The 23,188-nt window shown below is 42.9% G+C and overlaps 1 protein-coding gene across 2 annotated transcripts in view; it reads left to right on the top strand.

Moving 5' to 3' along the window:
* Nucleotides 1-14,728, top strand: part of SLC18B1 (solute carrier family 18 member B1) — a 30,069-nt gene extending 15,341 nt beyond the window's left edge. The window contains exons 5-14 of one of the 2 annotated variants that reach the window (XM_045008669.1): nucleotides 2,322-2,469; nucleotides 4,173-4,329; nucleotides 6,182-6,318; nucleotides 7,860-7,961; nucleotides 9,576-9,667; nucleotides 11,040-11,135; nucleotides 11,953-12,027; nucleotides 13,221-13,314; nucleotides 13,419-13,471; nucleotides 13,775-14,728. In XM_045008669.1, coding sequence (XP_044864604.1) covers nucleotides 2,322-2,469; nucleotides 4,173-4,329; nucleotides 6,182-6,318; nucleotides 7,860-7,961; nucleotides 9,576-9,667; nucleotides 11,040-11,135; nucleotides 11,953-12,027; nucleotides 13,221-13,314; nucleotides 13,419-13,471; nucleotides 13,775-13,841 — 1,021 coding nt within the window. In that variant the 3' untranslated portion in view covers nucleotides 13,842-14,728. The remainder of the gene's footprint in view (nucleotides 1-2,321; nucleotides 2,470-4,172; nucleotides 4,330-6,181; nucleotides 6,319-7,859; nucleotides 7,962-9,575; nucleotides 9,668-11,039; nucleotides 11,136-11,952; nucleotides 12,028-13,220; nucleotides 13,315-13,418; nucleotides 13,472-13,774) is intronic. The other variant, XM_045008670.1, reaches the window with a different exon arrangement.
* Nucleotides 14,729-23,188: the final 8,460 nt, after the last annotated feature.

The following is a 23,188-nucleotide window of genomic DNA, read 5'->3' as shown; positions in this document are numbered from 1 at the left end:
TAAGGATGCCATCTCTGTTAAGTAGATTGTCATGCACCACCATGGGCTCAGTGGTCAGTGCAGTTCTCTTTACCCTGCCAAAGGCCTCGTAGAAGAGGCAGGGAGTTCCCGGATTTGGGCTGTCATCTCTGACTTTGGAGTGGTTGGTCTTGAGCTGATTGAGTCTCTCTCTGCATGGACCAGCTGTCTGGTGAATCCCCAACTTCGCACACTTCTGCAACATTTCCTGGGACACGTGATCATTTCTGCTACTCTTGATGAAGTCAGACATCTTGTTTGCCTCACACCAGAGATTAACCAGAATCTGGCTGTGTTCCCATGGCCACCTAGCAGTGCACGTAGTGTGGGGCTTGTGATGAATGGGCTCACAAATTTGCCCTAATTGTGAGTTTTAACTGTAAAAAGTGAGTGTAAATTCATATGATGTCACGGTAACCTATTCTAACAAATGTTGTAACGAGTGCAAGAGAACCAGACAAAGAAGCTCAATTAGCCTAAACCACAAAGGCCACGTTGATAATTTCAACAGTCTTTGAATTATATGCTTGACTTATGAACAGGAGATGTGAAGTTAATATACCAATATTGATATTTCAGATATTAGGCCTAATTGGTGAACAAAATAATAAGGGTAGAGGCTATTCCACCCATCACTCCCTTTTTGGGGTTCTTAAAACATTTTTATGTGGGGAAAGTCTGAAAACAAAAATACAGATGAAAAACAGACAGAAACTACTGCAGTGAGCTTCACCATCATAGCTGCCCACCCTTCAATTTCCTAGAGCCCTGGACTTTTCTTATCCTGATCCTGAGAGGTATCCTGACCAGAATGGGCCAGAGAGAGAGGGACCCAGGTGACATTGCCACCCCTGCCGACTCCAGCTGAATCCCAAATGCCACCTGGGATGACCATTATACCATCTTTGATACCATCGAAGAGACTATCAAACAAGGGGCCTTTTTCTTCGGACTTCAGCAACAGCAATGAGCTGAGATGGGCTGGAGATTTCCTCATTGCTGCTGTTGAAGTCCAATTTTAGAAGAAAAAGGCCCCTTGTTTGATACCATCGAAGAGACTATCAAAGACAGGAATAACTGTCCTTTTGTGCGGGGGAAGAGAAGAAGTTAGGAAATCTCCAGCCCTTCTCACCTAACTTCTCTTTTCCCAAAAAGGACAGTTATTCCTGTCTTTGATACCATTGAAGAGACTGTCAAACAACATTTTTTTTTTCTTCTGAAAACTCTCTACAGGGAAAGGGGACGAGATGTTAAAGTGAAAGCCATATTTAATACTTTACATTTCAAATGCTTTAACTGCTTTTCCTTTTCTGTATCCTTAACAAAAGGTTAAAAGGATATTTAATGATGTTTTCTATGGTGCTAAGGAGGCTGAAGTCTCTGTATCCTAACTCCCGAACCTTGTTTTCTGCTATTTAATGTTAAACAGTGACTGGGTTATGCTAATACATTTGGCCCATTTATACCATGTATATTAATACAACTGGCTGCTTCTTGTTGCTGGGCATAGTGAACACAGGAGATGGTTGAACCCAGTTCAACTGTCAGCATGGAAAGGAAGGATTGCTTCCAATGCCTGGGAACTGACTAGGTAGTTTCGGACGTGAAGGTCTGAGAAACACCGGCCCAGAGGATTGTGGTATAGCGGTGACAGACTCTTTGGCTGCAGGTCTAGGGACCCAGGCTTGAGCTGCATCCATGCTACAGAAAGACGGCGCTTGGACCTGAGTCACAGCAGGGCTTGGGCTCACTTGCACCTCCCCCCACCCCCCCCCTTGGTGGATCCTAAGACCCAGGTCCTGAGAGCTTACTGACTCCTCAGAATATTTTTATGTGGATGATAGAGAAGAAGGGGGTAAGGACTCAAGCCTGGGTCTGAGGCTGTGTTTATAATGCAGTGTTAAACATACCCAGAGATAGTGGAGTTTCTAATGTGTCCATTGTACATTAGTCATAGGCACATACAAAAAAGCTGGAGTCCCTAAGCAAGGTCCAGAGACAGCACCTTCCACAGCAACTAGGAATAAAAGTGGAGATGAGCTTCTTACGAGGATTCTGGATCTGGACTCTGATGCAAGGAGAGCCTATGTTGGCTGCTAGGTGTCCAAACTTTTCAAGCTCTTTCTTTATGTGATAGGTAGGTAAGAGAGATTCCCATTTGACAAAGGGCAAGAGACTTGCCCTGTGCTTTGACCACTGGACCATGCCATATCTAGAAGACGTTAGGAGTTTACCTTACGGTTGTATTTTAAGGATTGGGGTTTTTATTTTGCTAAATTTCATTAGTTTCCTTGTTTTTTCAGTTTGTTGGACAAAGCACCTGATGGACCAGTATTCATTGGTTTGTGTTTTCTGGTTAGAGCGATGGATGCCATAGGCTTTGCTGCAGCAGTGACGGCATCATTTTCTATTCTTGCAAAAGCTTTTCCCAATAATATAGCTACAGTAATGGTATGTACAGAACTACACATTTTAGTCAAATATCCAGAATAAAAGTGTTTTAATGACTCTCATATCTTTATGCATTTTGTATACCAAACAGCCACTATAACCATACAGCTAGTGTCAAGTGTACCATATGCTCATCCAGCTTAAAAAAATAAAAATAAAAAAAATCTCTAAAATGCTATATGCGTGAAGGAATAAACACGATTCAGGTGCAACAAAAGTTAGGTAGGTCCTGGAACAATGGAAGGAATGAGGATGTAAAACTGAGTTCATTCAGTAATTTATACAGGAGCATTAGAAAATAAGTCTTTGACTTTCTGAGGATTAGTTGAAGAGGGATTTTTAATATATTCTTGTTGTGATCCATTTGCCATTGTTGTTTGAAACATGGGTGGAAGACTGACAGACAACGTACAACTTGAAAGCTTTTTAAAAATGCAACCATTTAATCTAGTCTTCATGAAAACTGAATTCTGTTATGACATGGCATATGACATTACACGACAAAAGGAAATGTCTTGGCTTATCATACAGCTTTCTGCTTAAGAATCAATCTGTAACCAGAGGCTTCAGTGAGGAGTTAAACCATCACAGCTGGGATTTTTTCTTCTAAGGTTCATCAGTTCTAGTGGGACTGTTACAAAGTGCTGTTGTGTCCAGCTGCATTGGTGATGGCTTCACTAGGAATAGACAGAAGGGAGAGCATGCTGACCAAACCCTGCATGATACTAATGTTGTACCCTAGCTTTAAAAACAGCAAGCCAGTAGCAATGGGAGGAGGGATCTAAAAAGTGGGTATGGCTGAAGACTTGGAGTAGGAATTGGTGCTGATGTTTAATTACATAGAAGTAATAATTTTTTTGTTTGGGGTAGCTGAGGAGAGCTGAAGTGCAGGGGAGGATGGAGGGTTAAATAAAATTTTAATTGGGGAAAAAAAAAAAACCTTTGACAAGATCAGATCCTCCATTTCCCTATGCAAGGCCCCAGGTCATGAAGGTACTTAAAGAGACTTGTTGAACTTGGGCCTCTGGCACCTGTCAATCTTGCTCTAAATATAAGCTGATCAAATGATGTAACATATGTTGGCAATGGGGACTAATGGTACTATAACAGGAAGAGATGAAGTCCATGTAGGTCCCCTTCATCCTGTTCTTTGAGGTTGTATCCAATAAAATAAACTTAATGGATCAAACGTATCTCTGTTGTAGCTTGATAGACTTCATTAGATAGTTGCAAGGGCTAAACTTGACCAATTGTATGTAGGTAGAAAAGTTATTTAATTTAAGGCACCTTTCACCCAAGCCCCAAAGAGGTGACTTGATGATGATTCATTGCGATATGCTTACTAAGTTCTCCCCTTCAGGTTCTAATGTAATTTTGTATTCGGGAAATGTGGTCACTTCATTGCTGGCCTCTTTGCAGATGTATTGGGTATATGGAATAGCACAGGAGATGTTTTTCCCTAGGAACTGAGTACATTAGGCATCATTTGAGTGGCTAAGCCTGAAAAAGGAAGCAGTACATTTGGTCTTACTCTTAAAAGCTCACTTAGCTTTTAACCAGCCAACTTTTCAGTCTCCCTTTGCTGTCCTTGCATGTAAAGGTTTTGATTTATGGTTATGATTTGTTCTAGCTCTTGATCAATGACCTACTAATGATCTACTAACCTTTGTTCTCTTTCTCTCCTTTGCCCCCTCCCCCCACAGGGCAGTCTTGAAATTTTTACAGGGCTTGGACTAGTGCTGGGCCCACCTATAGGTGGCTTTTTGTATCAGTCCTTTGGCTATGAAGTCCCTTTCATAGTGCTAGGATGCTTAGTGCTGATCCTGGTGCCTCTGAACATGTACCTCTTACCAAAATACGGTAGGCTCTTTTCCTTCCACTTCCTTTGTTCGATATTTCAAATTTGAGATGGATGAATAGATACTCACTCTAGTAAAACCCTTTAATTCCACTTGTATGTAGCTATCCTTGTGAGATCCCTGGAGATGGATCAAGCGCAAGAAGTCTGTGGCAAAACTGCAACTGATTTTAATGGTGCAGGATCAGGTCCTTGTTGAACATAACTAAAAATCATGGATGCATGTGGCTTGGAATGAATCTCCTCTCTTGTGTCCATCCCTGTAAACACTAGCTTTCTCTGTTGCATTGAAATGAAGTGAGATTTTTCTACATGATGTGTCTCTTTGGGACTTTTAAACAATAAGTTGTCTTAGGGTAAGTCTACACAGAAAAAAAAAAACCCCACAGCAGTGAGTCTCAGAGCCTGGATCAACTGACCTACTGGGCTAAAAATAGCGGTGTAGATCAGGGGTTCTCAGACTTTTGTACTGGTGACCCCTTTCACACAGCAAGCCTCTGAGTGTGACCCCCCCCCTTATACATTAAAAACACTTTTTTATATATTTAACACCATTATAAATGCTGGAGGCAAAGCGGGGTTTGGGGTGGAGGATGACAGCTCGCGACCCCCCATGTAATAACCTCGCAACCCCATGAGGGGTCCCGACCCCCCAATTTGAGAACCCTTGGTGTAGATGTTCCCACTTAGGAATGTCTACACTGCGATTTTTAGCCAAGTAGCAGGAGTCCAACTAGTTGACCCAGTCTCTGAGACTCGCCGTTTTGGGTCTTTTTGCAGTGTAGTCTCACCATGCTGTTGAGCAAGTTGGAGGTGTACAGTACCGAGGACAAAGGGATTCCTATGTATTGCATTCCACGATGCAAGATATATTTCACACGTGGAAGAGAATCCAGCTGCATGCAGTTCTTTGAAGTCTCATGTTGTGATTGCATTTCATTAGATCAAGTTTGGATGGCCCAGTTTTGGGGAGAAAAAGGTAGCTGGGAGGTATCTGTTGATCTAGCATAAATAGCCTATGTTAAAAGATAGTCATATTGCTGGAGGGTGAAACTAATAGAAGAGTACAGGTGTGATTAACATTGGAGGATCAGAGGAACTGCATGGCTAAAGACTCTAATCTTTTTAGGAAGCCCAAAAGGGAGAGGATGGCAATTATAACAAATCATAGGAGAGGAAGCACCATCTATATATACAAGTCTGTATCCTGCTTACTACTGTTAGATGAGATATGCTGGTTAACCATTTGTCTGTCTTTGGAAGATGGTTTATAGCTTGGATATAAATACTCTGAATTATGCAGCTTTGGAATTCTGCATTGTGGAAGTCCATTGTACAAAGAGCTATAGGCTCTGATCTTGTAGATGATAGTGCATGTGAGTAGCAGTCTCATTGTATGCACAATGAGACCATACACGTATTGAAGTGTGTGCAGGATCAGGCCCATGGAGCATAATTTAGAAATGTAAAACATCACAATGGCACCTGAAAAGTGGTTGTATTTCTTATATTTGTCTATTCTATCATCTTAGTCACTTAATAAGCATTTGCCCAACTACCTTGTTCTAAACTGAAGGTATTAAGTAGGAAAATTTAAGTTCTGATTGCTTTCTTCATTTGTCAAGTTTCCAAGCTGGAGATTTAAAATAAATAAATCTGATCTTATAACAATGTCCAAGGATGACCTGTAACATTCTAAATTTTGCTTCAATTTGTGTGAGAGACAGCTACCTTCAAAGCAGTGGGAGAGGGAGAAAACTGAATCTCGGAAGCAAGAAAGTGGGTTATAAGCGTATCGGATTAAACACAACCCATGTATCAAAGAACACAGTTTCTTTTCTTTTTTTAAAACAGATGCAATCGCTACCAAGGACTCGTTCTGGATGCTCATTACTCTGCCAAAAGTTGTACTTCTCTGTTTTACTATATTTTCACTAAGTGCATGTTTAGGCTTTTTGGATCCCACCATGTCACTGTTCGTTTCAGAGAAGGTGAGTCATCTTAATGTGCAAGAGATGGGTTAATGACTTCAGCAATATGGAGTACTTTAATCCAAATATTTTAAAATCAATGTTCTAATAAATCTTATTCTATCAAATGTACTTATTGTCCGTGTTATCTGAGCCTGATATTGTATTGCTGATTCTTACCCATTTCCTGTCTCTGGCTAGGTATGTACAGATAATGCATGTGAATGTCAGGGGGTTCACTTGCATGTGATTGGGTAAGAAGAGTATTTTCAGACTTTGCAATAGCTGCCATTCTGGAATATTTGAACTGACTGAGCTCTTTAAATCTAAATTTATGAATTGTTGATGGCATTGTAGCATTCGCCTATAAAACTAGGGAACGTCAAATAGCAAGTGAATAAAGCTTACGCTACAACATTCTACATAAGAATGGCCATACTGGGTCAGACCAAAGGTCCATCTAGTCCAGTATCCTGTCTTCAGACAGTGGTCAATGCCAGCTGCCCCAGAGTGAGTGAACAGAACAGATAATCATCAAGTGATCCATGCCCTGTCGCCCATTCCCAGCTTCTGGCAAACAGAGGCTAGGGACACCGTCCCTGCCCATCCTGGTTAATAGATATTGATGGACCTATCCTCCATGAGTTTATCCAGTTCCTTTTTTGAACCCTGTCATAGTCTTGGCCCTCACAACATCCTCTGGCAAAGAGTTCCACAGGTTGACAGTGCGTTGTGTGAAGAAACACGTCCGTTTGTTTTAAACCTGCTGCCTATTAATTTCATTTGGTGACCTCTAGTTCTTGTGTTGTTTACTCCTTCCCTTAACACTTCCTTATTTACTTTCTCCATACCAATCATGGATTTTATAGACCTCTATCATATCCCCTCCCCCCCTTAGTCGTCTCTTTTCCAAGCTGAAAAGTCCTTGTCTTATTAATTGCTCCTTATATGGAAGCTGTTCCATACCCCTAATCATTTTTGTTGCCCTCAAAATGCTTCTCATTCTGTTTCAGCTGCAGTGAGACTCCTTTCCTCTCTTCTTCCCATTCACTATGCTGAATATCTTTTCATCTGACTGTTTAGAAAAATCAAATCTTGGGCTTTTACACTGCAGTGTAAAAGCCAATTATCAAGGCAAGTCATGCTGTAAAATAAATGCACCAAATAGGAAACTATCAGTACTATAGAATTCTACTAACTGTTAACAAAACTAAAAATTGGAGATGTAAATACAAGAGTTACTTAATACCAATCTCTGAGATTTAGATTTCAAACACCCCAGATTAAGTTTCAGCATTCTGGATTGGGGGGCAAATCTGTTTCCTTTGAGATTAGACTTGAACTGTGTATGTCAGGGGAGTGATGGAACCTGATGAACTGAAGATATTTGAGATAGGGGAGGGAACTGAAAATCTACAGCTGATATCCCAAGTATTGAAAAATACACGTCACACAAAAATAAGGAAAAAAAAATATTGACTTCAGCCACTTAATTTAAAAGGTAATGATAATGGAATACTAATTCCCAGACACCATGCTTTTGTCAAAATTTTATTTTGCAGTTCAAATTACCAGCTGGTTATGTGGGGTTAGTATTCCTAGGTTTGGCACTCTCCTACTCCTTGTCTTCACCATTTCTTGGGTTTCTAAGTGATAAAATGCCAGTAAGTACAATCTCTAATTACTTGTATAGTGTCCTATGTTCATGGCTAATTTAGATATACAAAGTAAAAAAACAGAAGCCTCTGTTCTGAAGTCATAGACCCAGACCCCCATTCTTCACAGGCCCTTACCCCTGCACTGGGTCCCATTTTCTTCAAGTCAATGGAACTCTAAAAAGGACCACCTGCGTGTACCCCTTTGCAGGATTGGGTGCTACAGTAAGTCCATAAATAGATACAGTAAACATAATGGACAAGTGTATGTATGTTGTAGCTGGTATAGAGCAGGATTTTATGTGGGCAAATACCTCTGACTCACTACTTCAAGTAGAGCTGGTGGCAGGAGATTATGGGGCAGTGAACAAACTATCATGAAATTGTCTTTTTCCTATCAGAAAAATGTTTTGGCCCACTGTATCTTCACATTTTTAGTAACAGTCTAACTGTATGAATATATTTCAAATGAGCTCAGGATATGTGCATGGTGTAGGAGATTTTGGTGACACAGCCTTTTATCTTTGGAGATCCTTATCCAAGCCTTATGTGATCACAAGTGAAAATGTATCCACAGTTTTTTGATGTAGTGCATATCACTTTTCTACTACTTTTTCGCTGTCACTAATTGGCTGAGGAAAATAGGAAAAGCAGAGGTATTCCATGTCCAAAATGAGGGTGCATTGTCAACTTTCCTTGACAGTAGTGAGAGCCATTAATCTCACATCAGAATCATATGTACACTCTTGTTTTGTTTATGCTGCAGAAAAGTAGGACTTGCATCATTCTGCTAGCGGAACCCAAGCTTTGGGCCCCTGGTATCAGAGTCTGCTTGGAATGGGGGCACAGTGGCTTGAGATGCCCTCACCTCCTGAAAGCCTCCTGATACTATCTGCATAGTATGGAGCAGTTGCCAGGGTGTGAGCATGACCTATGAAATGTACTGATCACTGCTTCTCCGATGCATCTCCTTCTGTGGAGCCCTAGTTATAATGTAAAACAGCCTTCTGCAGGGGCCACTTCTAACAGCTGATTTTAGGAGATCTGAGGCAGTCAAGCTAAACTCTAAATTCACCTCTGGTGCTTGTCATAACTACAACATCTTCTTACACTTGGAATAGGCAATACTGTTAGACCATAACTAATGTTGAGTTTAATGACCTGTACTGTGATAGGATGGGGAGAGAATATTAACTTTGTCCAAACAACAAAGAGTCCTGGGGCACCTTATTGACTAAAAGATATTGGAGCATGAGCTTTTGTGGGTGACATGCATCCAACGAAGTGGGTATTCACCCATGAAAGCTTATGCTCCAATACATCTGTTAGTCAATAAAGTGCCACAGGACTCTTTTGCTGCTTTTACAGATCCAGACTAACACGGCCACCCCTCTGATATTTGTCCAAACAATTATTCTAAATCCCTCTTTCCACTTCACCATGTGAGATGCTTCTGAAGGAAGAGAAATTAATCTGAATGAGTCTCAAGTATCTTCCTTTCTCTGGTGGGTTTGAGGTGTCCAGAAGTACCTTAACCACATTATTTTTGCGTATGTGCTAGTTTGACAGATAAGAGTTTGATTGAGTTTGGATTTCTTCAGACCATTGATTTCTCTTTCACAGCACCTAAGGAAATGGTTGTTGGTCTTTGGGGGCTTACTGACCGCACTGTCCTTTTTCCTGTTAGGACCTGCTCCCATCTTGCACATTGAAAGGTACGGTTTACCACCTTTTATCTCTATCTAATCCTTGTCAACTGAGCCTTTTCAGAGTTGTATCTACTCACTTTAGTCCGTGTGTGGGGTGGAGAATAATAAAGGTTAGTTTTCTTATTACTGGTAAGTCCTCCAGGACCAACATAGCTGTGGGAGAGCAAAGAGAATTATTTTGTGGCTTATGCATCCCAAGAACTAACTACAGTTATGCCTTCACGGGATGGGGGAGGGTAGGGGGAGGGAGTGGGGAGAATCTCACTGAGAGAACCATCTTCATGTAATATCCAAGGGGAGACAGGTAATGTGTTTTTTGACCTCGATGTAGCTATGTGAGGTAAATGCTATAGCCTGTGTTTACTGTTTACCTCACTTAGCTACATTGAGGTAAAAAACTACAGTGTTTGTCTCTCCGTGGATATTTATGACATTGAAATGCCTCTCAATAGAAAATAATTGCGAAAAAAAATGTGAAGACAGTCTGCATTATTTTTGTAAAGCCACCTGTCCTACCCCTGTTGTCTTCAAATGATATACTCTGTTACATTTGTGAAATGACACTGATGGCAAGGGTTGCTAAGGTATAAAACCTTCTTTTTCTAACTTTTGAAGAAGAGCATAACCATTTGCAAACATTTGTGGGAGGAGGGGTGAGTGGAGGAAAAACTTCAGGAAACTAATTTGAGGTTTGTCACCACTTACTGGGGGATTGATGTGTGGCAATCGATCCACCGGTGGTTGATTTACAAGGTCTAGTGAAGACCTGTTAAATCGGCAACCAATCACTCTCCCGTTGACTCCAGTACTCCACCAGAACGAGAAGCATAAGGTAAGTCAATGGAAGAGTTTCTCCTGTCGACCCAGCATGGTGTAGACACTGCAATAAGTCGACTTAAGGTACGTTGACTCCAACTACGCTATTCATGCAGTTCGAGTTGCATAACTTAGGTCGACTTAGCCCTGTACTGTAGATCTGCACGTGTAGGGTTTTTACCCTTCTCTATATCTACACTGGTATAACTTGAATTTAACAATCCCAGAATGAATGTGCAGGGTCAGCAGTTAGTAAAACCATTCTCTGTTTATAAACTGAGCTCCTTGCACAAGGAAATCATTGATGCAACGAACATGGAATCACAGAATTCTTTATTTTTTTCACAAATTCCATTTTTCAGACTGAAGCTGCACTATTAAAAATCTCTTCTGTCAAAACATGTAGAACGATTTACTAGGTAATTTTAAAATGAATATTACAGCTAATGATGCTTTGAAGGGAAAACTAGTCTCTGAATCATGGAGAGCTGGTGTGACAGTCCTAAATAAGGCTTTATTTGAAAGGAATGGTGTAAAACATCTTTACATGCTTATTTTGCAGCAAACTCTGGATGTTTGTCCTAATGCTGGTTTTGACTGGCTTTTCCCTTGGGATGTCTGGTATCCCACTGTTCCCTGAGATGCTGCAGTGTGCTTAGTAAGTAATCCTGTCTATCACAACTTTAATTACTACTACTTAGAAGCTGTTCAAACAATTTTCAACTACCATTTCATTCTCAGGGGGTGTGGGGGGAGTAATTAATTGTTGATCTGCGTCTGAGATGTTGGGTAAAACTTTCAAAAGAGTCAATGTCACTTTTTCAAGTTTTTTTTTGAGAGATCCGGGCTTCTACATCACTTAAGCACTTTTGAATTTTACTTATTGGTAAGGGGGTGTGATGACCAAAGCTGGTTTTGGTCATTTGCATAGCAAGCCACAAGACTGATATATTTATTAAAGGGACTTTTATTTTAGGTCACTGGAACGGTTACTATCCGGCAAATATCATTAGCTCTCCAGGAGACCTACAGCAACAGTTCTATCAGCAGGAGTCAGGATTACTTTAAATACAGTTTCCCATCACTCCTGCTGCTTGGCCATAGTGGGCTGAGATCCTCTTGTTTCCATGTTTGGCCAAAGTGCATTTCTCCTTGGGATCAAGGGCTTTCCCCTTTTTCAGACCCATCTGTCAGCTTTCCTTCTCCTATGCCCCACAAGACTGACTGTGTATGACATGGAAATCCAGTTATCACACTGCCAATGGTGATGACACTGTAGTGCTGGGAATTCTACTTAGCATTGTCCTTATCTTCCTTCTCCCAGGGGGGTGGTGTCAGATGGGTGTTAATAGGCAAGACATGGGGCAGAAAGCTGTGGATCCTCTTGTGTGCATGTTAATGTATTTCCCAGTTATGGAGCACTTTAAAAGGCAAGCTGTGTACCTAGTGGAAATAACCTGTCTGTCTTTCTCCAGTGAGAATGGATTTGAGGAGGGGTTAAGTGTGTTGGGACTGGTGTCTGGGCTCTTCAGTGCAATGTGGTCACTTGGGTAGGTACACAGTCACTGTCTATAAACTTCTTGTATTTTGGTCATAAAGTTGCTGGGCTGCTTAAATGTGTAAAAGGGCCTGCTTACCCTGTAGTGCCCCCTACTGGTTAAATATGGCTCTCCCATGTCCTGCCTCAGTTTCCTCAGCACTCAGGACCCCTTCAAAATGCCACATTTGGGCAGCATTTACCAGAATTTTAGTGTGCTCCACTTTATCATCAGTATTGGCAGCTGATGGGATTCTCTCTTCTGAGTGAGTAAAATGCCTAGTGCTGGGCAGTTGAGAACAATGTTGGGAGTTCATCAACAGCCTGGTGGACATAGTACAGATATGTGCAGTTCAAGGTCACCCACACCAGTCCTCTCCTGTTACTAAATGCATCTTTAAGTTGCGTAAATTGAAGCAGCTTTTTAAATGGGTCTCTGCTTCACAGTTCTATTATGGGCATCCCAGCATGGGGGGGGTTACAAACCACTGACCAGAACTAGGCTGCTGGTGTTTTGGGACTAGTGTTGGCTACACAAATGATAACTGTTTCAGGGCTACAATGTACTTTCCCCATCTGTTTGTATCTCTCTGTTCTCTCAGCTTATGCTTACATTTTAAGCTGTGGGCAGTGGCATTGGAACACGTTGTACAGTGGGGGTGTTGAGAGCCCTTGAACAAAACTGTAAACCCGGGATAGAATGGAAATCATTTCAACCCAGGGGGTGCAGCTGCACTGCCAGCACCCCTAGTTCCAGCACCCCATGGTCTTTGGTGCAGAGACCACGTGTGAAGGGGGCCTAACACAGTGAGCCTGGACCTCTAGGCACTGCATCAATACAAATAATAAAAAAAAAATCATGTATCAACTCAATCTTGGACAGTGAAACTACATGGAGTTACCTCCCTCTCTGTTTTCCATTAACGTCACAAGAAGTGAAGTCAATTGTAAACAGACGGGAATGTGTGCTACTGCATGAGAATGATACTGCACCGTACTTTCAGTACTGTACTATTCACATTGAAGTCAATGACCCTTGTAAGATGTCAGTCACCTCCTGTACTGGGGCAACCTGTGCCATCTGTACATTAGCTATAGATCTGAAACCTCTTGTCTCAACATATTGCAATAAAGAATCTCTCTTATCTGCGACCTTTGTAATCTCTTCTTTGAGGTACCCATTCTTCTTCTCTTTGATATATTTAGAGCTTTTGTAGGACCAACATTAGGTGGATACCTAAATGAGAGGCTGGGGTTTGAATGGGCTGCCGCCATACAAGGAGGATGGGCGTTATTAAGTGTAAGTAAAGCTAGTATTCTTGCTTGTTGCTTTTATTGTAGACTGCAACTGTAAAATATTACACAAATATTAAACTGTAATAATTGGTGGCCATTTCTTTAAAGGGACTAGCTATTGGAATATTCTATATCCTAGAGGCCTCAGGAAGAAGAAGAAGGTACTGTGGGACTTTTATTTACATCCATTTCAAACCAGATTTAAAAAGGTTTTAATTAAGGAAAATACAGATTTTCTTTTTTTTCAACCATACTTCTGTTTCTTCACACTATCAGCCTTGTAATTAAAGAGACTTGAAACATTTCTCGGGGCACAGACTGCACTTGCTTTTGTTTTGGGGTGGTGTTTTTTTTTGTTTGTTTGTTTTGTTTTTTTTGTTAAATAATGCTGACATGATGTATGCAAAAGTATCCAGAAGCTCTATCAAACTGTTTCCTTTTTCCTTCCTTGCCTTCTCAAATAGATCCAATTTGCAGACCCCTCTGGGCACAAATGAAGAAAGAGCTCACCTGTTGGCTAGTGAGACATAGCCAGGAATACTTCTGGATCAACTTTTTTTTTAAATTTTTTTATTAAGTTAACTTAGTGATGAGAAGAGCGGACTTAACATCCAAACAGTGTTGCATAATTCTAGAGCTGGGAGAATCACTTCCCATAATGCATAACAAATTGTGGATTATTTGTAATGGCAACATATTGCCATATTGCTGTTCTGATGCTCTATTTAAATACTACATGCCTTTCTTTTGGATATTCCTGCTGTGGATTAGTTGAACTGGTAAATCAAATGTCAGCCTGCTTATCTGTGTTCACGGTACAGTGCACTGAAGAGAGATTTTGCACAATGTGAAAAAATTGTGTTTCAGAATGTTCGTTTCTTGTACTTGAATCTGATGGGGACTATCCCAGACCGTCTGTCACTATCATGTTTTATTGTAATGTGCATTTTCCTTTTTAAAAAAGGAAAAGAATGGTTAAAATATCATATCTGATAACATTAGCTGTTGAAAGGGAATTTGAAATAGTGAAACAGTGAGCATAATGCTCTGTTAAATAAAACCAAGTAACTTCTTATTTCTAAATTCTGTGAATTTCTTTAGCCAAATGATATTACAAGTGAGGGTGAAAAGGAAGTCAGCCATCTTCCATGTCCTCCTATTAAACATAGGATGGGTAGAAAAGGCAAATATTGGAGATTGGGAGAGCTGAATTTATATGCTGGGTCATATTCAGTAAGTACAAAATTACACCTGTTTAGACCAGGACTGAATTTGACCCATGATGGAAAGGGAATTTGGTGGAATTAGAGTCTGCATTTCTCATGGGTGTGTAGCCCATAGGGCTAGATTTAGTATTTATTTTATTCAGCAGTAATGCAAGGAACCTACAGGCCTGTATCCTATAAGACATTGGCTTCAGCAGTTAGCTTGAGGTCTATGAACTTAAGCCATTTATCTGTGCCAAATGGTCACCCCTAAGTTTTGGGGAACTGAGAATAGTGTAGAAGAGGAAAGTTTGTCCACAACAATATCAGCCCACCACAGGAACATGAGCTAACATCAGCTTGTGGATATCTTAGGATGGGAACATCTGCAGATGTCTGAACACAAGAGTGCCATGGCAATGAATTGATGTATATGATAAGTTGAGATCATTAATATACTAACCTATAGGAGAAGGGCAGCCCAACATTAGTAGGGTGAGGAGATACAAATAAGGAAGAGGAGAGAAACTTCTGCTGAATATGCATGAGACATAGTGGTGTCAGCTAACATAAAAGTATCCCAGTCAGTGGGCAGGCGGAGAGAGATATGGTCAGATGTACATTCTGTATTATCTCTGTCTACCTTGCTGGGTTAGAGTATTTGTGACTCTGCTAAATGTATTCAACTATTGCAATACTCACACTTTAGGAACCCTTCTGTATTTACAACTCTGCACAACGGGGTTCCCAACTAAACAGTAATCTTAATAATACTGGACCTGATCTTGGGACAAGAACCTGTCAAACCTCGGAGTGGTTCAACCTCAGAGTGTGAACTGGGAATTCTTAAGTAATCCATATAATTAATATACAATTGATAGATCAGGCTACACGTGCAAGTTGGGCCACTTACCCCTGCAACTATAGCAGAGTTTATTTCTTCAGTATATAAAAAGTACATGCAAGATTCCCATCTCAAAAAGCTCTGAGCTTATAATCAGGAACATCCATTCAGCCTCACCCCTTGACAGCAGCCAGGAGCATTCTAATGATTAATCCTTCCCTAAATCCTGGAGGAACAGAGGGGCTTGGAAGGCAAATAGGAGTGAGGGGAGTCAGTGTCAAACTCGAGCTCGACCTGCCAACAGCATTTTTGCCATATATCAAGAGGATTTCAAGCACCAGCTGACCACAACGGTGGTTATTTCTTTGAGGAGGAGGAGAAGAAAAAAAAAGGGGGGGGGTTGGGGGGAGGGGGAGGGAAGGATGTTGGTGTATCTGTGCAGGGCTCTACCTATAAAATTTGTATCCATGTCCAATCCGCAAACATTGTCCACGGCTATAAAGCGGATATCCACAGATTTGCAGGGCACTATGTATAGGCCCACTTTACCTTTAGATTTATTGCTCTGCTAACACGACCCTGCATTCCTTTCCCGGTTAGGTTTATTCCTACAAGCTTTAACATGGCTTATCTCCTTGATAGATGCAGAAACCTGGAATTTCTTTGATTAGCTTTAAACATTGTTTAATATAATTAGCTAAATATGTATATTATATTTCTGAGCATCCTGCCTGTAACACTTTTGTAGCTATATCTTAATACTCAGTACAAGTGCAAATAGGTTTGAAATAACTTTAAAAATAAGTGACTGTGATGGCTTTGCTCTACTCACTGCAGATAGGGCTATTCCTCGTGGAGGTTCTGGGGAATACCTCACTGGCTCAACACCCCTTCCTGCGGTTGCTCACTGTCCCTCCACCTCTCTCTCTGTCTGCAACTCCTCTCTTGCCCCAGGAGGTGCTGCAGCCTCTTCATGACTCAACTCTGCAGCTAAATCACTCAGTGTTCCCCCCGCCTTCCAGGGCTTTACCCAAAGTCCTTCTGCACAAAAAGTCCCAGGCAGTCTTCTCCAGCACTGCCCTGATGGCGCCACTTCCTCAGTGGTGGGTACAGGAACCTGGGGCCACCCTCTACTCTGACTTCCAGTCCAGGGACCCTCAACCCAAGCATTTCTGGGCTTTCCTCTTACAGCTCTTACTGCTTCTTTCCTAGGGCTTGGCTACACTTACAAGTTGCAGCGCTGGGAGTTACAGCGCTGGTCATGCAGCTGTGTAGGGCCAGCGCTGGAGTGTGGCCACACTGACAGCTACCAGCGCTGCAGTGTGGCCACACTTGCAGCACTTTCCAGCGCTGTATTGAGAGGTGCATTGTGGGCAGCTATCCCACAGAGCACCTCGTCCCATTTTGGCGCTGAGTATTGTGGGAAGGGGAAGGAAGTGTGCGGGTCATTCCGCTTCCTGTTTGCCAGCGCCCCGTGGTGCATCGCTTCACATCCCAGCATTCACTCTTTCCGGCAGCGTTTGGCGCCATTGTGAGTGTCTTTCTGTTTTACTCTCTGTGTGAATCGCGATTTCTGTGGCAAATGGAGCCCGAGCTGCTGAGGACTGTGCTGATGAGTGTCGCCAGCACAACACGTTTGGCAGTCGAGCTATTCCTTCAGCTCCAAAGTGACAGTGAGGAGTCTGACGATGATATCGATATCGATTCTCCTGCCGCGTGTGACACCAAAGTGCTTGTGGCATTCACAGAAATGCTCAGCACTGTTGAACGCCGCTTTTGGGCTCGGGAAACAAGCACTGAGTGGTGGGATCACATCGTCATGGAAGTCTGGGATGACGAGCAGTGGCTGCAGAAGTTTCGTATGAGAAAAGCCACTTTCATGGGACTGTGTGCTGAGCTCGCCCCCACTCTGCGGCGCAAGGACACAAGATTGAGAGCTGCCCTGACGGTGGAAAAGTGGGTGGCTATTGCAATCTGGAAGCTGGCAACTCCAGACAGCTACCGGTCGGTCAGGAACCAGTTTGGTGTGGGAAAGTCGACCGTGGGAATCGTTTTGATGCAAGTTTGCAAGGCAATTAATCGCATCCTGCTAAGAAAGACCGTGACTCTGGGGAGCGTGCAGGACATTGTGGATGGCTTTGCACAAATGGGTTTCCCTAACTGTGGAGGGGCGATAGATGGGACGCATATTCCTATTCTGGCCCCCCCCCACCTGGCATCAGAGTACGTTAATCGTAAGGGGTATTTCTCTATGGTTCTCCAGGCGCTTGTGGATCACCGCGGGCGTTTCATTGACATTTACACAGGCTGGCCTGGAAAGGTGCATGATGCACGCATCTTTCGGAACAGTGGCCTGTTCAGGAAGATGCAGGCAGGGACTTTTTTCCCAGACAGGAAGATCACAGTAGGGGATGTCGAAATGCCCACTGTGATCCTTGGAGACCCCGCGTACCCGTTACTGCCTTGGCTCATGAAACCCTATACAGGGAAGCTTGACAGGAGCAAGGACCGGTTCAACTACAGGCTGAGCCGGTGCAGAATGACTGTGGAGTGTGCTTTTGGGCGTTTAAAAGCCCGCTGGAGATGTCTGTATGGGAAGCTAGACTTGGGGGAAAGCAGCATCCCCGCGGTTATATGCGCTTGCTGTACCCTCCATAATATTTGTGAAGGGAAGGGTGAAACATTCAGTCAGGCATGGACCACCGAGGTTCAAGTCCTGGAGGCTGAATATGCACAGCCAGAGAACAGGGCTAATAGAGAGGCCCAGCACAGGACTACAAGGATTAGGGATGCCTTGAGGGAAGAATTTGAGGCTGAAAGCCAACAGTAATGTTTGCTGCCTTGCATGGGAGTGAATTGCACTGCTTACACTGTTATTCTATTATCCCTAATAATAATATGATTTGCAGTGCCTCTTTCTTTACTGGGCTAAGTTATCTTTAACTATCTGCTATAATAAAGACTGTTTTCAAAGTCAAGAATTGTTTTATTGAAAAGAAAAAAACTTCCTTGACAGACAGACAGACACACAACATTTCATGAACACAAGAGGGCAGGGGTGTGGGTTGGTGAACTGTACAGTCACAAGTTTGCATATGTCCTGTCTGGAGTGCTGTTTAATGAATCCTGCACTTCAGGGTGCATATACTGCATGGTGATGGGGGTTGAGTGCAGAGGGTAAGGGTGGTGGTAGGTATCAGGGCTGGTTGGTGAACGTACAGGTGTTGGAGGCAGCTGGTGGTGGTAAGAACCTGAATGCTGAGGAAAGGTGGTTTGAGCTGACATTGGGGAACAAGGCAAAAAGCTTTGGGACGGGGGGGGGTGGGGGAGTAGCATGGTAGTGCTCTGCTTGCATGGCAACGAGTGACTCTATAGAGTCCGCTTGGCGCGACAGGATGCTTAGCAGCTGCTCCGTGCTTTTCCTCTTGGCCACTGCATTTCTCTTGCGGATCCTGCTCTCCTTCTCTCTCCACTCCTTCAACTCTTTACTCTCTCGAGCAGAGTGATGAAGAACAGTTTTCAGCATGTCCTCTTTGCTCTTTCGGGGATTTTTTCTCAAATTTTGAAGCCTCTGTGATGTTGAACATCTGGGCAGTCCAGTAGTCAAGGTCACTGTAGAAACACAGAAATGACAACATTTAACACGGGCAGCATTGTATTCACTATCTCCAGACATGAATTGTTACACTGAGGGAGTTCTCACTTTAGCATTCTTTTCCCAAACGCATAACACAACAGAAGCCACGAAATGGTGAGTGAGGGGTGCTTATAGAGGGAGAAGTGGGGCTTGAGTGATAGAGGGGAGCTGGTTGCTTCGGGTAATCTGGAGTGCTAGAGGGGTTGAGTGAAGATGCAGCTGCAGGGGTGATCTTATCTCCCTATCTCTTCACTAAAGAGTCTCCCAACATTTTTCACAGGAGTTAATCCTGGAAGATGTCTCCTTGCTGCGAGTCACTAGGGAACAGCGGGAGGCTCTTTTAGAGCAATGTGGATTCCGCCCGGGACCCTACGCGGCTTGCCTGTGTTCAGAAATGGTCCCCCCACCACTGGCAGCACAGTGGCGCGGACGCGTCACCGTCACTGGGACAAGGGACACAGTGGCTCTGCCTATAAACCTGCACAGGCATATTGCCCACGCTCTGGATGAAACTTTTGCTGAGATAACTGAAGCAGATTACCGCGACGTGATAGACCACATCAACGGGCTATTCCACATCTAGAGGCTGGCATGCATGCAGCCATAACCCCCCTTCCTCTCCAGAAACATTTCCACCCAGAAAATAAAAGCCGCTTTCCGTTAACCCGCTCCTCTGCTTGTCCTTCTGCAACTGCTGGCTGCTGCGATTGGGTACTTTCCTCCTGGCTTGAGAAGAGCTCCTGGCTGCATGCCCACTCTGGGGTGTCTTCCCCCATCCCAGTAGCTTCACTCGCGGTTTCCTCCCCCCCCCCCCCCGCCGCCGCCTCCGCCTCCTCCTCCTGTCCCCCAGCCTGCTCAGAAGTGTCCATCGTTATCCTGGGATTGGCAGTGGGGTCACCCCCAAGTATCTCGTCCATCTCCCTGTAAAAACGGCAGGTCGTGGGGGCAGCTCCGGATCGGCGATTCCCCTCGCGGGCTTTGTAATTGGCACTCCGCAGCTCTTTAACTTTCACCCTGCATTGTAGTGCGTCCCGATCATGGCCCCTATCCAGCATGGCCCTTGATATCTGCTCAAAGATATCGTAATTCCTACGGCCGGAGCGCAGCTGTGCCTGCACAGATTCCTCCCCCCAAACACTGATGAGGTCCATCAGCTCGCCATTGCTCCATGCTGGGGCTCGTTTGCCACGTGGAGGCATGGTCACCTGGAAAGATTAACTGATTGCACTCCACACACACCTGGCTGCAGCAAACAGGAAGGAGATTTTTAAAATTCCCGGGGCATTTAAAGGGCGGGTCACCTGAGGCAAGAGCAGTAGAGTGCAAACTGATGAGCAGAATGGCTGAACAGGAATTCTGGGATAACTCCTTATTCCCTGGAGGACACTTAAAGCGCTGGTGAGTGTCCACACCTGCTGAGCAGCGCTGGATCACCAGCACTGCACTCCTTATACCCCTGCCGGGATGGGTTTTCAGCCAGCGCTGCAGCCAGGGAGTTGCAGCGCTGGTTGTGCCCTGCAAGTGTGGACGGGGTGTAATTGCAGCGCTGGAAAGCCTCCACCAGCGCTGCAACTTGTAAGTGTAGCCAAGCCCCTAGACTGCTTCCTACAACTCCTGGTTTTCCTCCTTTCCCTGAGTGTACCAGCTCCAAACCCTCCTCCCTCTTCCCAGGGAGTGACTGACCTTTCCCAGCAGCAGCTCATCTGTTACCAGCTTCCTGGCTTTATAGGCCCACTGTTCCTGCACAGCAGAACCTGCTTGCAATCAATTCCCTGCACCCTGGCTCTTCTTCTAGGTACAGCCTATGGAGTTAATACCTGTCAACCTTAACCCCTTCCAGTCCTGTGTGGGATGGACACCCTATCACAGTTATAGTAATTTTATTAATATCATATTTTGCATCAATATCGAGGTCTCTCTCCCACAAATGTCATCTTGAGGTTTCTTTTAGAACAGGAAACTGGAATTTTACTTGTTCCATTTTAGAAAATTTTTCTGAAACTTCAGAATTTTGTGTGGAACAGAAGTTCATGTTTATAGCCACATCTACTAGTCAGACTTAGAGCGGTGGTATACACCACCCAAGCATTCTGCAGGATGAGGGTCTTACATTGTAAGATCTTCAGATCAGAAACTTAATCATGTTAATTTTGTGCACTTAGGTAGTCCCACTAATTTTATCTAGACTACACAGCTGCATTAAAGAGGAAGGGTGGTCCAATGGCACTCTGGAGAGCCAGGTTCAATTCTCTGCTCTGTTAGAAAATTGATTTTGATTAAAAACAAAAAAAAACCCCACAAAACAATTTAGATTGTAGTACATAACCTGTTCCCTACAAAAACAAAAAAACCTCTTTGTTCAGTATTTAAAATGGTTCCAGCAGTAAAAGAGGCTACCACTACTCTCTATCTGCTACCGACAATAAGAATAACAACACAAATAGACTAATAGTAATAACTGACCATTATATAGGCTTAAGCATTATTTTTATTCTCCCTTCACCTCAGGAATATGCAGTTCTGGATATTTTTAATCCATAATGAACCAATGTATTGACCAGAATGAGTAGTTAAAGGCTAGTTTGGTTGGTTTTTTCCAGCAGTATTATGTTATTCTCACTTAGTTGTATTATATGCAATATTTTTGTTTTCCATGCTACTTTGGAACTGAATATTCTGTTATATTAATAATTAACTTTTATTGCCTGGAACAGGCAGCTAAAGGTCAGTTTGGACTGGTTTTTTTTCATAACTAGTATGTTGCTCTCTGTTATATTACATGTATCATCCCTTGTGCCACTTTAGAACAGAGCGTCGGGGCAGTTTTAGTAATAAAGCTATTTATTGCCTGTAATGGCCAGTTAAAGCTCAGTTTGGCTGGATTGTTCATTCATACTGTGTTATTCTCACTTATTTGTATGATTCTGTCTGGCTGTCCAACTTTGGTACTGACTGTTCTTGGGCATTTTAAAAATGGCTCTGGTCCAGAACAGGTTAATGACAGTGTGCTTTTAACTGGTTCTCAATACTAAAATATTCTCAAGGTTGTCTGACTGGATCTGTTAATTTTAAAATCAGTTTTATTTATTAAAATGCCATAATGGGCTGTTCAGCTTTTACCCCTCCCATGAAATCCTGTTTGGTTTACTGGTGCAAACAGTTCTACTGCAGTAAATAAATTATTTGTGTGATTTAAGGCAGAAGGGTTTAGCCCAGCATGTGTAAGTAACTGGATCCTGCTGTGATTTCACTCTACTTGGTTTTTCTACTGAGCTGGCTAGCCTTGAATTCACACCATTGTCTCTACCATAGACATGCAGTGTTTCTAAATCAGCAGTGCTGTCTTTCTGCAGCTTTTTCACAGTGACTTCTTTGGCAACAAAAAGGTAATTAAAATGGTACAGTATTACTTTTGCAGGTCTTTTGTCTTCTATGCCAAAAACAATAGGAGTCCGGTGGCACCTTAAAGACTAACATTTATTTGGGCATAAGCTTTTGTGGGTAAAAAACCTCACTTCTTCAGATGTCCTTTATGGTGTAAGACTTTCTAGATGTGCAAAAAGAACAGGAGTACTTGTGGCACCTTAAAGACTAACAAATTTATTTTAGCATGAGCTTTCGTGAGCTGCAGCTCACTTCTTCGGATGAATAGAATGGAACACACAGACAGGGGATATTTATACATACAGAGAACATGAAAAGGTGGAAGTATGCATACCAACAGGCAGAGTCTAATCAATTGAGATGAGCTATCGTTAGCAGGAGGAAAAAAAACTTTTTGAAGTGATAATTAAGATGGCCCATAAAAGGTGTGAGGAGAACTTAACATAGGGAAATAGATTCAATTGGTGTAATGACCCAACTACACCAATTGAATCTATTTCCCTATGTTAAGTTCTCCTCACACCTTCTATGGGCCATCTTAATTATCACTTCAAAAAGTTTTTTTTCCTCCTGCTAACGATAGCTCATCTCAATTGATTAGACTCTGCCTGTTGGTATGCATACTTCCACCTTTTCATGTTCTCTGTATGTATAAATATCCCCTGTCTGTGTGTTCCATTCTATGCATCCGAAGAAGTGAGCTGCAGCTCACAAAAGCTCTTGCTAAAATAACTTTGTTAGTCTTTAAGGTGCCACAAGTACTCCTGTTCTTTTTGCGGATACAGACTAACACGGCTGCTACTCTGAA

Source organism: Mauremys mutica, chromosome 3 (genome assembly GCF_020497125.1).
Source record: "Mauremys mutica isolate MM-2020 ecotype Southern chromosome 3, ASM2049712v1, whole genome shotgun sequence".
Classification (NCBI taxonomy): Eukaryota; Metazoa; Chordata; order Testudines; family Geoemydidae; genus Mauremys; species Mauremys mutica.
The sequence above is the reverse complement of the archived record's forward strand: the minus strand, read 5'-3'. Positions and strand labels throughout refer to the sequence as shown.